A 15,489-nucleotide genomic window follows, 5' to 3' on the forward strand; every position below is an offset into this window, starting at 1 on the left:
AAGAAAGTATATACAGCTGTATACTGTACTAATAATAAATAATTAAATAACACCTAAATAAATTCCTGTCATTTGATTGGACGATTGTGGATCACATGGCGGGTATAGTACTTTTATAATAAACATGGACTATATCATTACCTGCTCTTCTTGCTTCTAGAAGGAATGCATTACCATAGTCCCAGAAATACAAACCATGAGCTGCTAACTCATTGATAGCTGTCACTTGTCTTCTTAAACTAAGTAACAATGTAAGATGCAATTAGTACAACTGGCGTAAACAACAACAAAGATAAATCAATTTATTCCAATAAACATCATTGAACTTCTTGTTGTTCTCTGTCTCTTTTTTATCTTTTTTCTCTTGTTTCTGTCTAAAGCTCTTCTTTTCATGTTGAAATAGAAAAAGAATTTTGTTGACACTTTTTCTACCACAAGGACATTTATCTTCTAACTTAGTTCTATAACCTTTTTCAAGAGACCATCTCCTTTAGTCACATAAATTTGATTTCTCTTTTTCTGCCTTTTTCAATCATAAGTCAATGAATGTTGCGTAAAGTTCTGTCTACACTATCAAACTATTTTGACAAAAAAAAGTGTGATGTGCCTATGTATGATAGTGATATTCCCAAATAGGGTAGTGATATGACATCATCATGCCCACAGCACATTTTTTTGTCACATAAAGTTTGATAGTGTAGACAGAGCTTAACATTGCAAGATAACTAACCTTTCTTCAACAAGAGACTTGAATCTTTTAGGGTCATTGGCCATTACATCATTAGCTTGGTCAAAGGTCAGCTGTACTGGATAGTAACCACCATTGAATGGATTATGACATGAAGTCTGATCTGACCCGAGGTCAATCAAGACGTCGCCAGTCTTTTCATACTCTTTTACACATCGTTCCCTACAAAATACAAAAAAATATAATTAAAAAATATTAATCAATTAAATTAATACATTTATTCTGAGAGAAAGTTAACAAGTTGCATTAAAAGTTTACTCACCAAATATCAACAATGTTTCCATGGTAACCAATGCTGAGTGGTTCTTTCTCATTTCGTGCTTTCCTATAAAAGACAACACAAGTACAGTATTTAAAATAATTAGTTAAACTTGCTATCACAACACATAAATCAAAAAGTTTGACTAATTATTTGATATATACACCAACACAGTCTTCACGCTAAATACAGTTTTTATCTAAAGACAACCAACTGTGGTATTAAATTGTATACAATGTTATAATGTGAATGCTTTTATTATTGCTTTTTCTTTTATATCTTTGTTCTTTTTTTGTAAATGTTGTTGCTTAACCATACCTTGATGTTAAGGTGAATGTTAATAAATTTTGCACTTTGTAAATTTTGAACTTTGAACTATAGCTACAACGTGTGCCAGTATTTTTGCCAACTATTGATGTTAAACAGTTCTGTTATTCGATTTATTTTTCTCACCTGATTCTTGTCACCAATTGATCAAGATCATCTATAACCTCCATCACCCATCTGTGAAAAATATTTTAAAACAATTTATGTGTCAACTTTAAAGTCTTGATTGAAAATGTGTGTTTTTGATAAATAAAAAATGAAAAAGAATGAAGAAACAATGTTGATAATTTACCCTTGTTTATGTCTTTTAACAAGTGCCTCTTTATTGACCTCAGCAATGACCCCAATACAGCCACTTATAACAGCAGCTTTAGCTTGAGCCCCACTCATACCACCAAGACCAGATGTTAGCAGCACACGCCCACTTAAGTCACCTGACTTGAAACAACGCCGACCCGCATTTAGAACAGTTATCTAAAAATGGCAACAGGTTGTTTATAACAATAACATTTAATTATGCATAATTATGAGGATCAATAAATCATAAATATTATTCTTATCTGGTATAATTTACATAACATATGTATCCGTCTCGAACATGAATATCATACATAAATGTGATGGAAATTTACACAAACGACAGTGTACAGTAGGTTGTCAGAAAAACCCATTATTGACTCAATGACTTACTGTAGTTCCATGTACAATTCCTTGTGGGCCTATGTAACAGTAGCTTCCAGCTGTCATCTGTCCATACCTAGCATAGAGATTGATAGTTATCTGTAAATTCATTATAGGCCACAACAATCTCAAATAGCACGCCCTCTGCATTCTGGCAAGTATTTTATTACAGTAATGGTCATTCATTCATGACACTAATGATGATGATGATAACGATGATAATGCTGATGATGATAATTGATGATGATGATGATAATTGATGATGATGATGAATTCATGATGATGACGATGATGATGATGACAATGATGATGAATTCATGATGATGAATTCATGATGATGATGAATTCATGATGATGATGAATTCATGATGATGATGATGAATTTATGATGATGACAATGATGATGAATTCTTGATGATGAATTCATGATGATGATGATGAATTCATGATGATGAATTGATGATGATGACAATACTTACATTGTCACTCCAAGAGCAAACAATCTGTTGTACATTTCTCTACTTGAATAATTTGGAATCACCTTGAACAAAATGAAAATAAGACATAATATCCAAAAGTGTTTTTATTTTATCTGACAAAAGGGAAGAGCGGGGAAACACATCACAATGTCTCCACATGATGTCAATGTCTCCACATGATGTCAATAAACATAATGTACTATGGTTGTCGCTTGTTGCAAATCAACGCTCCCTATAGTATGATTGTCTACTTTTACATAAATCTCACCATTCCATTTGTGATGACCAAACGTGGTGCCTCAGCATGGCTTGGAAACAAGCCCTGTGGATGGCCAGAGTTCATGACAAGTGTTTGTTCCTCTGTCATCTCTGATAAATAGTTCATCACAATCCAAAACTACACAAGAGAAAACTGTAAAGGTTCATACAAACATATTATCAGCATTCTCCTAACTGTCATCCTCTCATATAACATTATTTAAACGTTTGCATGGACAAATAAAACACTAGTAAAGTCAGGTTTGCCGTATATACATCATGTGATTCCATTGAATATTTCATCACAATTTTTTATTCGACTTGACTTTACCTTAAAAAAATTATCAAAACATTCTTATCCTTACAATACATGGTGTACGTACAGCAAACTTAACTTTACTATTCATAATCAATTTGTTAGTGGTTTAGATTACCTGAGCCCAGTTGGAGAACACCTGACCATTGCCGCCATATGTAACTAATTCTTCTGGAAACTGGAATATTAGAAAAATACTTAATTTTAGAAACAAAAATGGAGAAACGTCGATTTTTCGTAACTGTCAACTCCATCCTATTGACGTTTGCGCAAAATAAAGAATTAAATTAATTGACTAATGCTGTACAGGTATTGATGATTAAAAGATGCTGCTTTGTAAGTAGAATTTGATTACAATAATCTTTGGTCTAACATCAATCAGTACATTCTTTATTTTGGCTGAATAAATTACTAACTTGCAATATAAATTGTCATCCAATTTTAAAAGTAAAACATTTTTTTATTATCACTGTTTGTAACAACAATATTTAGTGTAACATTTTTCTCTGATCATCGACATATTTTGTCAAGTACCTACCTGTGCCACTGTATGGTCCAAGTTGTTCATTATCATCAGCATAATAGCAGCAGCTTTCTTGGTCTTGCAGGGGTAGTCACCAATTGGATAAGCTCTGTAAATGACAAACAATTTATTGCAATTCAGTTTTACTGTCAAGATGGTATAAATAAACAATATATAAATGATGAAAAGAATGTTGTTTAAATTTCATTTATTGAAGAATAGAATGAACAGTTTAATATAGCATGCAAAGAATTTTCAATCAACTTTATTATTTAACTTCACCCCCACCTCCTTTCTGTTTTGGTTTAGAACCAGTCACAGTACAAGGAAGGTCCTTTTTGACTAATTAAATAGAAAACTGTCATCAACGATATAATTTGTAATACACTTACCTCATTTTAATATCTGGTATAAAGCGGTACATATAAATATGACCATGAGCTACGAATTCCTGAGCGAATTCTGGTGCCAAGTCCTCATGTAGTGAAGATGGAAAATACCGCAGAGCATTCTCAAGGGCTGTCTGCCAATGTTTAAAGAAAAAAAAAAGACTTCATAGAATACTAAACAAATAACAAAAAAATATTAATAATAATAATAATTGAGGTGAATTTGTTTATTGTTTTCTAAACCTGTGGAGTAGGCCTTGTATTTGTAATGTATTGAATCCATTTATTATATGACAAACATTTCTGTTTACAAAAAATTTACCAAGTTTAATGTTTGTAAATATTTGTGCAAATGAATTAAGTTGTTGATCACCGACAGTGGGTAAACCGACCATACGCACGTTTCATCCTTCTTTCCTCACGGCTAAAGCTAGCCAGCAGGCCTAGCCGCTAGCCTTCCAATCCCACATGGCAGCCAACACATGTCAACGAAAGACAGACTAGAGCAGCTAGCAAGGCCTAGCTAGTGAGGTCTTGAATCCCCTACCTTTTGTTCGGTCGCATTAAGTCCATGTGCCCTGGTAGGTGCGTGGCCTATTAAGGGATCTCTTCCACGATATACAGGGAGCGGTGAAACAGGTAAACCCTTACAAATACCCGTCAAAGTCGCCGACATTTTTGCTAACTGTTTTAATTTGCACACGTCGTGTCGCACGGCGGTATTGTTTTGATTTTGGCAGAAGACCAAACTTTTGGGCTTCAATGAACAAGCGAACAAGCGATTGACCAATCAAATTCACATTATAGACACACCTTCAAGCACGTGTTCAATGTACGTCATTAAAATGCGTAAAACAAAAACAAAACACAAACCAATAGGCCTCTAAAACTGGTTATCACCGGATGAAAACAGAAGAGGTGTTTGTGGTTGTAGATAAAAGCACGCGAGAAAATATTGCCAAGAAATATGAAAATTAATGTGAGAATTCGTGATGAATGGCTGTTAATTCCTTGCCGAAACAACAACAGAAATAAAGGTAGTACGGTGGAATGGTTGTGTGAAGAATCTATGCGACGATACAGCGAACAGTGCGCGTACGCGGCGGCTGATGGAGGAGGAGATCGCGTTGTTGAAATCAGGAAAACACAAGGAGGAAGTCTTCTCTACCCGTACGACTCGATCGAAGATGTTCTAGATGAAAATGACTTTGTTTATGCTGGTAAATAGCCAACTTGTTATTTTCATATTTTCACATATTTCATAAATTAAATCATGTTTAATTTAACCATGGATGTTAAAAACTATTTTTATACTTCCATGATTTAACATTTTGATTTATCTTTATTTTTTTTACATATATCATAGTTTATTTTAAATTTGGGTTCAAAATAAACATTTATAATTTATATTGACAATTTTTACATTTTCCCAAATAATATCACTACACTATGTCTAGATTTAGAGGTATGAAACCTGTATATATTTCCTGTATTTATTTTGTGACAAATCCATATTAAGTAAGGACCAAGGTCTTAGTTCCATATGGCGTTGATCTTTGTAATGCACGTTGATCCTCCGCCTGCAACAGAATTCAAAGTTGATAATCCATGCCTTTGTTGTCAAAGTTTTACCAATTTTTTTACTATAAATTGTTAAATCAGTATATTTTGAATGCAACATATAAATAAAAATAGCAAAAAAACAACTTTACAATGTAAACTGTAATGCGTTTGTCATGAATGTATACATAGTTTTATCTGCTTAGACCTAAGAATCAAAGCGTTTTACGCAAGGCATTGGAATGCTGATCGTTGTGTCTGAACACCTTGACTTTTAACGCCATTGATTACCGTACGCCTAATTGTGTTAGATAACAAACCTAACGCCGTGCGTCTGAACATACCCTTAGAGGTATGACTGTTGTGTATTTTATTGTGCCAAGGTTCTAGTTGCATATGGGGTTTATCTTAATGCACCTTGATCCCCCACCTGCCACACAATTTAATGTTGATAATCCACCACATTTTTTATTACATTAGTGCTCGAGAGTGACCTTAAGAAAAAAGATGTTATTATGAACCAAAATGGAATGAATGGGTAAGACGTTTAATACCAAAAATTAATATTTTCAAAATCATGACAACTTTAATATTATTTGTTAATATTGTTTGTTTAAGTTTGTTGTTACTAAACTATATAAGACACCTACAACCTTATACATTTTCACACAAACAAACAAATGTGATTAATTTTATCATTTCTTATCATATATATAGAACCAAACAAGAATACCATAATATTTATTTTCTTTTTTTCTCCAGAGTTTCATATCCAACAACCGATTGTCCTGAAGCAAAAGAAGTATGTAGTGTTTTATATACTTTTACTTTTTTTTATATAATAAAATATATTTTCAAGGTGATGCAAAAAATGGCTAAAATAAATATTAATATGGAGTTTGAATCAGGAGTTAATTAATAAAACTGTTTGAAGGTTCCATCCAAAAAGTCAAAACAGTTTTTTAGTTGTTAACCAAAGTTTTGCCTTGGGTCAATGTCTGGACAATGGTCTTTTGTTAATTTAATAAGAAATGATAAGCACACTGGATTAAATAACATTATCATATGATACAACAATCAGGGTGGTTACCTCCCTTTAAAAATCAAAACAATTTGCTAATTTGTAAAACATATTTATTTTTTGTGTTTTAGTTTTTTTAGTTTTAATTTAGAATCTAGATAAAAATAAGTTTGTTTTGTTATACTGAATCTGCCTTAAATGACAATTAATCTATTTAATATTGATATTTAGTTTAATACCACAGGGTATTGATTAAAACCATAGGCCTCTGGCATTCAGCAGTGTACTATCTCATGCCATTGGAATCATATTGATTATTGAGAAAATCAATAACATACACATACAACAAGTGTGAACACTGTTCGTAGTAGGCCTAAATCTTTATTTAACAAAAAATATTATAATTTTTTGTTTTTCTTCATGTTCGTGAGTACAAACCTTAGCTATTTATCAAATAAAATGTTCCTTAATAGTATCAATAATGCAAACATTCAAACAATACAGTATCAATAAAGGTATTTTTATTTATAGTACATTGGGTTGGATGGCAACTCTTTGATGCCAGCCGATCTCATTCGACTTGGAAAGGGGGAACTTAAAATTAAGGTATGTTTTTGGCTGAAATGTTACGTAAATTTGTCAATCTATATAAGAGGAGGAGATGAGAATATGATTATCACTTAGTGTATTCTTAAGTTTCACATTCATAACTGTTAATTAAATTAATTTTAAGTATTCTTTCTTTGTGCCTACTGAGTAATTTGAGAGTTCCAGATAGAAATTTGTATTTTTTTTTTTTTTACTTCATCTTTCACAAAGTTTCTTTTTATTGTAAGTTAACCAAAAAATCAGAAATAGCAGTTGAAAATGCACGAGAGCTTCTCAACACCATTGTAAAGGAAAACAAAGGTAATTTGCTTTAATCAAAACAAGTCAATTTTTAAATTTTCCTTTTAAAATAATGTTGACAGAGACTGGTTATAATATTAAATTAACTTTTTTTAATTGTTCTTGTAGTTGCTTATGGCGTTACAACAGGTTTTGGTAAATTCGCAAGAGTTGTCATTCCACGAGAAGACTTAATGTAGGTCGCTCTTCCAATTTTTTATAATAGACAAATGAAATGTACTAATACTTTGTTTGGAATGATAAAAACAATTTAAAATTACTATTTATTTGGACAGTGAATTGCAGGTGAATTTGATACGATCACATGCCGCTGGCGTCGGCCAACCACTTCCACCCAAACATGTGCGTAAGTTGATGGCGTTAAGAATTAATGTTCTTGCGAAAGGTCACAGTGGTATTTCGTTACCGGTATTGCAACAGATTATACAAGCTTTTAATGGTAAGTTTTTTTTTCATATTTTAATTTTATATATATATAAACACATCAGGCAAGAACATTAATTCTAAACCGCCCGGTGATATACTGAAAATTTTTATTTAATTAATTTGAAACGATAATGATGAGGAAATCTGTGAGAATGAAAGTCGTCCCAACCTTTGCTTGATATGCAGTTGTCCTAACCATTAGACCACTGGGGCTTTCATGGTATTGTTCAAACTCGATTGGATAGCGACTCTTTAACATTCTCGGCATGGTACGGCGGAACAGCACTAGTCCTCAATTGTACGCACGCGCACCAGAGATCAAATTGATACGCCCTCATCTATATATAAACTTTATTTATTCACGAGACTGATGTACAGTACAACTCATTCAATCAACATTGATTGTTTTTACACAAGTTTGTGATATTACAAAAAATCCAACACCATATAAATACGACAAAAAAGAAAGAAAAAAATTGAAATTGAAAAGAAAAATTGAAATTATGACTCAGAATTGCCCATTTATCAAACTTTTGATTTTGTATTTTTATTGTGATTAAACTTTTTTTAGCAAACTGCTTGCCATGGGTACCAGAGAAAGGAACCGTAGGGGCCAGCGGTGACTTGGCACCACTTGCTCACCTTGCCCTTGGCATGTTAGGTGAGGGCAAAATGTGGAGTCCAAAAAGTGGTTGGGCAGATGCCAAAAGTGTGAGTATTTCAAATAAAGTACGATTTCCTATTACTGTCATCACATATTCCAAGCAGGGAGTTGTAACTCCCTGTTACCAGGATATCTCCCTGGATATCCTCTCTAGACTTTATAGTAAGAAGGTCAAAATTCTTCCCATATTTTCTTTAAGTTATAATTAAACTGGTTATAAATGCTTACAGAGTTTGGCCAACTTTGATTACTACTGATTGTTGTATGAAGGTTAAGACTCAAGTAAATATGTACGATAGATTAAATTGAATAACCTCCTAACCACCTAATAACTACTTAAGTATAAATGCAACACAAAAACTAACCATTTGATTGGTCAGTTTTACAAAAGGATAAAAAAAACAGATTCTGATTAGCATGCCAACGGAAGTGGAGGGTAAAGGATTTATAATCTTTTTAACCTTTTATTAAACTGACCATGGTCTAATGATCTCGTACTAAAACACCCTGTTATTCGCACCTTTCTTTTATGTAAATAATAATACTGTTTTCAAAACAAATTTCTGTTAATTCCTGGACAAATTAATGGACAAATAAAGATACTATGACTATTACTTCTATTATCAATGCTTATTGTTCCTTTAATACAGCACTTGTGGTTCATCAATTTTTAAAACGATTGTTTGCTTTTTAGGTGTTAGAAGCACATGGTCTAAAACCAGTGACATTAGGAGCAAAAGAGGTACGTCGGTTTGTCACTTATCTGATAAGCGACAAACTACTTTACGATGTTTAAATAAATTTAACTTATAAGCATAATAAGTTCTGTATTAATTTAAGAGGAAAGATACCCACCCCAAGATAGTTGATTCACATAGTTTAAAATCTTAGTTCCCAGCAATTCTGGTCATTTTAATGTGTATGCGTGCAATACTTGTTATAATGAACATACAGTACATGCTCTCTCTTATAGATATTATTATCTTTTGTAGGGTATTGCATTAATCAACGGTACACAGTTAATCACATCTATTGGTTGTGAAGGTAAACAAAAATCATTCTCTTCATGCAATAACAATTTGGAAAATAATATACATTTGTTAAAAGCGCCTGTGCAATTTTGAATCAAATGCGCCTCTTAGTAACTTAGTACTGATAAAGTCTTTGAATCAAATGATATAGAAAATTTTACAATTTGGTTTATGTAAAGACAGAACACTTTGATTAACTTGTTGTTAAACGTTTTCTTCCTACTGTAGCCCTTGAAAGAGCAACATCTGTCGCTAGACAGGCAGACATTGTGGCTGCTCTTTCACTTGAAGTCCTCAAAGGGACGACTGCTGCTTTTGATAGTGGTAAATTATTTAATATTTATTATGTAGGATAGAGATAAAATAATACCAACCAAAACATTTAAAAAACAGAAAATGATACTTCTTATAAACAACTTTACTTTCCCCAAAAATATTTCTGGATAATTAAATAAATTAAAGTACTGTCCTGTACAAATCATGATAATCTCTCCTTTCGTTTTTATAAATCTTATGTAATCATTATCAACCTCATGCTCAAAGTTTTACCAGGGTCATTTTCTACTTTTAAATGCTTTATGTTAAGGTCTACTGTTTGCATTTACAAAATATAAATTTTAATTTAAATGTATCGTTGTCTTGTAGATGTTCACAGGGTGAGACCACACAAAGGTCAAGGCATGGTTGCCCAGCGACTGCGTTCCTTGCTTCATTCAGATTTGTTCCCATCAGGCATTGCAGAAAGTCATCGCTTTTGTGATCGTGTTCAAGATGCATATACCCTAAGATGTTGTCCACAAGTAAATATAATTTTGAAATATTTTCTTCCCCTCAAATTTGAGCAACCAATGTGAAAGAGTTAACAACAACTTTAATTTGGATAAATATTACAGAATCCTTTGGAATTCTTCCAAAATACTCCTTTTAAAGTATTACTATGATCTATTTATATTTATTCTTTCTTTTTACTTGATGACGCAGAGAGAGATTAAAGGCTATCCTTAAATCCTATCCTAAACTTATAGACTTATCCTAAAGACTTTAACTTTATCCATGGTTTACTTTCATTTCATTTTTCTGTAGGTGCATGGTATTGTACATGACACGATTGATTTTGTAAGAGGCGTCATTACAACAGAGATGAACAGTGCTACAGATAATCCTGTATCCTTCATTATTCATGAACAAATATTAAACTATTTAAAATAAAGCTTCACATGGCAAACAAACAGTAAAAAAAAATGCAGATGAAGGAAGAAACTAAGTGAATAAGAACCAAGTCTGTTCCTGTCTAGCAGTAATATAATATTTTTAAGTGTAAATAAAATAACATTTCTAAACATGTATGCAGTACTTTGCGCCTTGAAATGGTATGTGTATGTATGCATGTAAAGAGGGTTGAAAATGATAATACATTCCTTCACCAAATGCTAGATCATTTTTGCTGAGCGTGGGGAGATCGTATCAGGTGGTAATTTTCACGGTGAATATCCTGCAAAGGTTTTAGATTATCTTGCCATTGCAGTTCACGAGCTTGCTAGTATGAGCGAGAGAAGAATTGAAAGATTGGTCAATTCTGGTGAGTGCTTAAAAACAGCTAAGTACACTGCTCAAGATTAGAATTCCTAATGTTCCCACTTGGACGAAATTCAAGGCAAAAACATCTAAACTGTCGCTTGCGATTGATTAACACACTTACAATTGTGCCTACGTCGTTGTGTCTAAGAGAGTGTGTCAAAATTATTTATTATTACAACACGGATTACTGCGTTGTCATTCAGTACAAGTGGTTGAAAATTCATAAAGTTTGCAACATAGCTTTAACTTAGGCGATGGTGAATCTATTAGTATATCCGGGAGTATATCGTAGTGAACTCTGTATAATAATTACATTTTTAAAATATTGTTTTCAGCTTATAGTGAACTCCCAGCATTCCTTGTCAAAGATGGTGGTCTTAATTCTGGCTTTATGATGGCTCACTGTACAGCTGCATCACTTGGTATATCTTTCTTTATATTACTTTCATAATTTGCACTTTTCACAAAATAACAATAATAATATTTTGCATACTACAATATTTCTACATCTTCGGAGGTCCACATGCCAAAGCTTTGTTAAGACGTCCCGTTACAACTTCTTCAACACTTTTTGTTTGTTCCTTAGGTTCTTGTCTTGACCACATCTTGCTAGTAAAGGACCTTAAGTTTGTAGACCACATGGATGTTATTAAACCATTTATAAAATATTTATTATATTGTAGTATCTGAAAATAAAGTGTTGACGCATCCATCATCCGTTGATTCCCTGTCAACAAGCGCTGGGACTGAGGATCATGTTTCCATGGGAGGGTTTGCTGCTCGTAAGGCGTTGCAAGTTGTAGAACATGTGGAGCAAGGTAAGTTTTCAAATCTCATTGTCTAGAAAAATGACATGGTCATAACATAACAAACTAAATGTCATGGTAAGTCATGTCTCTGGTCCATTCTATAGTTGCCGTACAGATAGGCTCCTACATTAGTACTTTCTATGAATAGGTGGCTATAGTTGGTGACAAGAACGCTAGTTGGTCATACACAGTACCGTTGATCTTACGATTATTCAGGAAAGCATCTCACAACGTCATACAATATACAGCAACAACCAACTATAAAGACCTCCAGACTTAAACCCAGGAGACAACAAGTACCAAGCCACAAGACCACTGTTATTTATGTTTTCTAGTCAAATTGCAAAGCCTCTATTCACCATACACTTAGAAACAAAGCATGAAGTTAACAAGTTCTTTTATATATTCCCTTCTTCAGTCATTGCAATTGAGTTGTTGGCTGCCTGCCAAGGTATTGAATTCCTTCGTCCATTAAAGACAACAGAACCGTTAGAAGCTCTTCACAAGTTAGTCCGCTCTTACGTCAAGTAAGTTCACAGGTTTCATTGAATGGTGGTAGTGGTCTGAATAATCTAATCTCTGAATTTCTAAATCAAATCCTGGATCGTTGAAGCACATCATATTTTATCTGACAGAGATTTGGTGAATTATAGTAAGATTATGTTAGTAATGCACAGTTCTTTAAAATGTTATGCCCTAAAGGCTTTGCTTACTGAACCAATTCCAATTAAAGTTTTTTTAACTTTGTAGACCTTGGGATAAAGATCGTTATTTTGCACCTGATATTGAAGTTGCTCATCAGTTGATTAAGGAAGGAAAGGTAATTCAATTCTTTGAAATTGTTATATTTACAGATTGTTACCATTTGATCGTTCTTTATGATGGCTAAGCGCCCCCACCCAATGACGTTGATTGCCAATTTAAATAGGGCAGTCAGTCTTTCAATTAAGTTTCTCCCATTCAATGTATAAAAACACTATATACTGTATAATATCTACATATACAGTAGATTAAAGAAGTCTGCCATTGTTCTTTATACTAGAGTCTGGCATGTATATTATTACTTTATTATTCATTTTAATTCTAGGTATGGGAGGCTACCGAGCCATATATGAAAAGATATAAAAATGAGCAATTGAAGGAAACAAGAGCGCAATCTCCGTCAACAAGTTCACTTGCATCATTGAGAAAACGCAAACGTGTGAAACAACCGCTAACTGCTCAACACAAGGTCTAAGCGACCTTATATGGTGTTATCTGACCAACCCTACAGCCATATTTGGTCATAGGTGGATCCAGATAGGTGGGGATGGGAGGCATTTCAATGCAAAAGATAGGACAAAGGACATTGCACTTAATTGTACAATTTTTAGGCCCTTGCTTAATAATTCATTGATATTGCTAAAAAAAGTGTTTTAGCAATTTGAAATATACTTTCTTTTTTCAATTCTTAAATATTTTGCCTTGTATTATATTTTCTATATTTAGGTATTTGTATACAAATCTCGAATGATATTCTTGTCTGTTAAACAGCATTTTAATTAAGAAATTCAAGAGATGTCAAGTTTTATTTTGTATGTAGGTAATTTAAGATCCTCTTTAATAGTGGTTGGTGAACTTAACTTAATGTTATTGTTGGTTTACTCAGGTTTAAACTGTCAATTATGTTTACTAAATCAAATTAAATTGAATGTGGTGAAAAAAGTTTTATAAAATAATTCTGTACTATATTAAATTTTTTGTTTTCTTTTGTGAATTTGTATTATCTTTGTATGCATTTTAGTAATCTTATAAGTTAGTGATGTTAGATTAAGAGCACTAGTTTATTGGGGCTCATGCCTACAATAGATTATGCACTTTTGTTTAGCTTGCCACAACAATATTATAATATAATTACTGAATGGGCACCGCTTTTAAAATTAATGCACAGATCAAGAAAGAGGATAAATGCATGCCTTATTTGGTCATTCAAATTTACTTTGGATCATGTGTAGATTTACAATGACCATTACTTTAATTAGTCTTTAAACAGGTTTAGAGAGTTTGAATTAAATATGAAATGACAGGGATATGGATGGCAGCGTTTCACAACCTATCCAGACCGAATGAATTGTGGCATTTGGTCAGTGACCCGTGACAGGGTCGAGGCGCTGTTAGTAAAACGATATATATAATGGCAGATGTGTGTGCACGTGTGGGGTGGGGCATACCCTTTGGGGGGGGGGGGGGAAATGCCCTTTGGGCGGGGGATGGTGGGTAGTGGTCGCTCACTTAACTATGTTACTGTTGGTTTACTCAGATTTAACTGTAATATAAGCTTATCTTAAATTTACAGAGATTTGTATTATGTTAAATACTATAGATGTTTTGTAGCAGGCCTATGTAGCATAACCTGCATTCCAAGGTACAGTACAACCAAATGTAAAATTATTAAAATAATCAATCATGAGTGCAGGATTAACTACACAGTACTTACTATACACTGCAATCAATGTTAAGTAGTAATAGTATATATTATATAACAATTCATTTGATTGGACAATTGTGGGTCACATGGCGTGCAATAGGTAGTATATATTATTATCAGTTCCTGCATTCCAATATTAATATAGCTATCAAACAAAAACTAATGTACTCCTTCAACGTGTAGGTCTATGTGATACAGTGGGATACTACCTATTTTTAATACAGTATATTAGCACCATAGGTTCTGGCATTCTGTAATACTTAATGATATAAATCAAATGATATTTGCCTTAAAATAAGCGTAAAATAATTAATATGTGCCTAGTTAGTGCCACTGTCCTAAAAAAAAATGTAATATAGAATATTAAATTGTTCTTTTTTTTAAATGAGATATTGCAAAAAAACCTTTGTAGAAAAATAAAAGTTTTGATGTTCATTGACTTACCATATCTTCTTTTTATTTCCCTTAGCTAGACCTACTAGCCACACCGCCCTACTCTAGTGGTACACTCATACTTCAGTAGACCTACCAGTCTAATATCTAGGCCTAGCCTTTTACTAGTGTTACAGTATTCATTTCACAAGATCAAAGCGGATAGATAGTTGACATGCTTCATCAAAAATAAAAGACAAACATGTGAGCAACCATAATTAAAAAAACATGGTTTTTTGGAGCCTTGGTACATTTAAAGACCCCTTCCCTGCAATTTTGGACGTTTTTTGGAAAATAATACATATATATCACTTTAAAAACATTAAACCATGTCATTCCTTGTCTTAAATGTACGTTTTATGGTAAATTATGATAAAAAGTGAGAAACAATGCACTACCTAAGTAGCTCGCGGCGATCGACCTCTCGTGGACGGTCTTAGGCCTAGCCTAGCTAGGCTTAGTTTTGTAGGCCTAGCTGGTAAACATCGGTAACGTACGAACATCGTACGCTAGCTATATACCTAGCCTGACGTTGTATAGTTGCTGCATTAATTGTCTTTCTATTTTTGCCAGACTCCGTTGATACAAATTGGGGAAAACCCGGTATTTTCG

At 33.1% G+C, this 15,489-nt stretch overlaps 2 protein-coding genes across 4 annotated transcripts in view; one reads left to right on the forward strand and one right to left on the reverse strand.

The window, feature by feature from the left end:
- LOC144855147 (urocanate hydratase-like) overlaps positions 1–4,705 on the reverse strand; it is a 46,642-nt gene extending 41,937 nt beyond the window's left edge. For 2 of the 3 annotated variants that reach the window (XR_013614754.1, XM_078712963.1), the window contains exons 1-12: positions 4,528–4,705; positions 3,984–4,114; positions 3,607–3,700; positions 3,187–3,246; positions 2,763–2,891; positions 2,495–2,556; positions 2,025–2,091; positions 1,627–1,808; positions 1,461–1,511; positions 1,011–1,073; positions 731–910; positions 142–239 (exon numbers count right to left, since the gene is read on the reverse strand). Coding sequence is in view for 2 of the 3 variants with exons in the window: in XM_078712963.1 (XP_078569089.1) it covers positions 142–239; positions 731–910; positions 1,011–1,073; positions 1,461–1,511; positions 1,627–1,808; positions 2,025–2,091; positions 2,495–2,556; positions 2,763–2,891; positions 3,187–3,246; positions 3,607–3,700; positions 3,984–4,114; positions 4,528–4,656 (1,246 nt within the window). In the remaining variant the exon portion in view is untranslated. The remainder of the gene's footprint in view (positions 1–141; positions 240–730; positions 911–1,010; positions 1,074–1,460; positions 1,512–1,626; positions 1,809–2,024; positions 2,092–2,494; positions 2,557–2,762; positions 2,892–3,186; positions 3,247–3,606; positions 3,701–3,983; positions 4,115–4,527) is intronic. The other variant, XM_078712964.1, reaches the window with a different exon arrangement.
- Positions 4,706–4,864: 159 nt separating this feature from the next.
- LOC144855149 (histidine ammonia-lyase-like) lies at positions 4,865–14,162 on the forward strand. Its single transcript, XM_078712965.1, has 19 exons — positions 4,865–5,200; positions 6,021–6,078; positions 6,303–6,342; positions 7,093–7,167; positions 7,398–7,470; positions 7,579–7,645; positions 7,746–7,909; positions 8,468–8,607; positions 9,255–9,302; positions 9,553–9,604; positions 9,820–9,915; positions 10,237–10,391; positions 10,675–10,755; positions 11,026–11,170; positions 11,505–11,591; positions 11,853–11,987; positions 12,397–12,505; positions 12,729–12,798; positions 13,066–14,162. The coding sequence occupies exons 1-19, from the start codon at positions 4,948–4,950 to the stop codon at positions 13,213–13,215; spliced, it is 1,998 nt and encodes a 665-aa protein (XP_078569091.1). The 5' UTR covers positions 4,865–4,947; the 3' UTR covers positions 13,216–14,162.
- The last annotated feature ends 1,327 nt before the right edge of the window (positions 14,163–15,489 follow it).

The sequence above is a fragment of the Antedon bifida genome, chromosome 11 (assembly GCF_963402885.1).
Source record: "Antedon bifida chromosome 11, ecAntBifi1.1, whole genome shotgun sequence".
NCBI classification, from domain to species: domain Eukaryota; kingdom Metazoa; phylum Echinodermata; class Crinoidea; order Comatulida; family Antedonidae; genus Antedon; species Antedon bifida.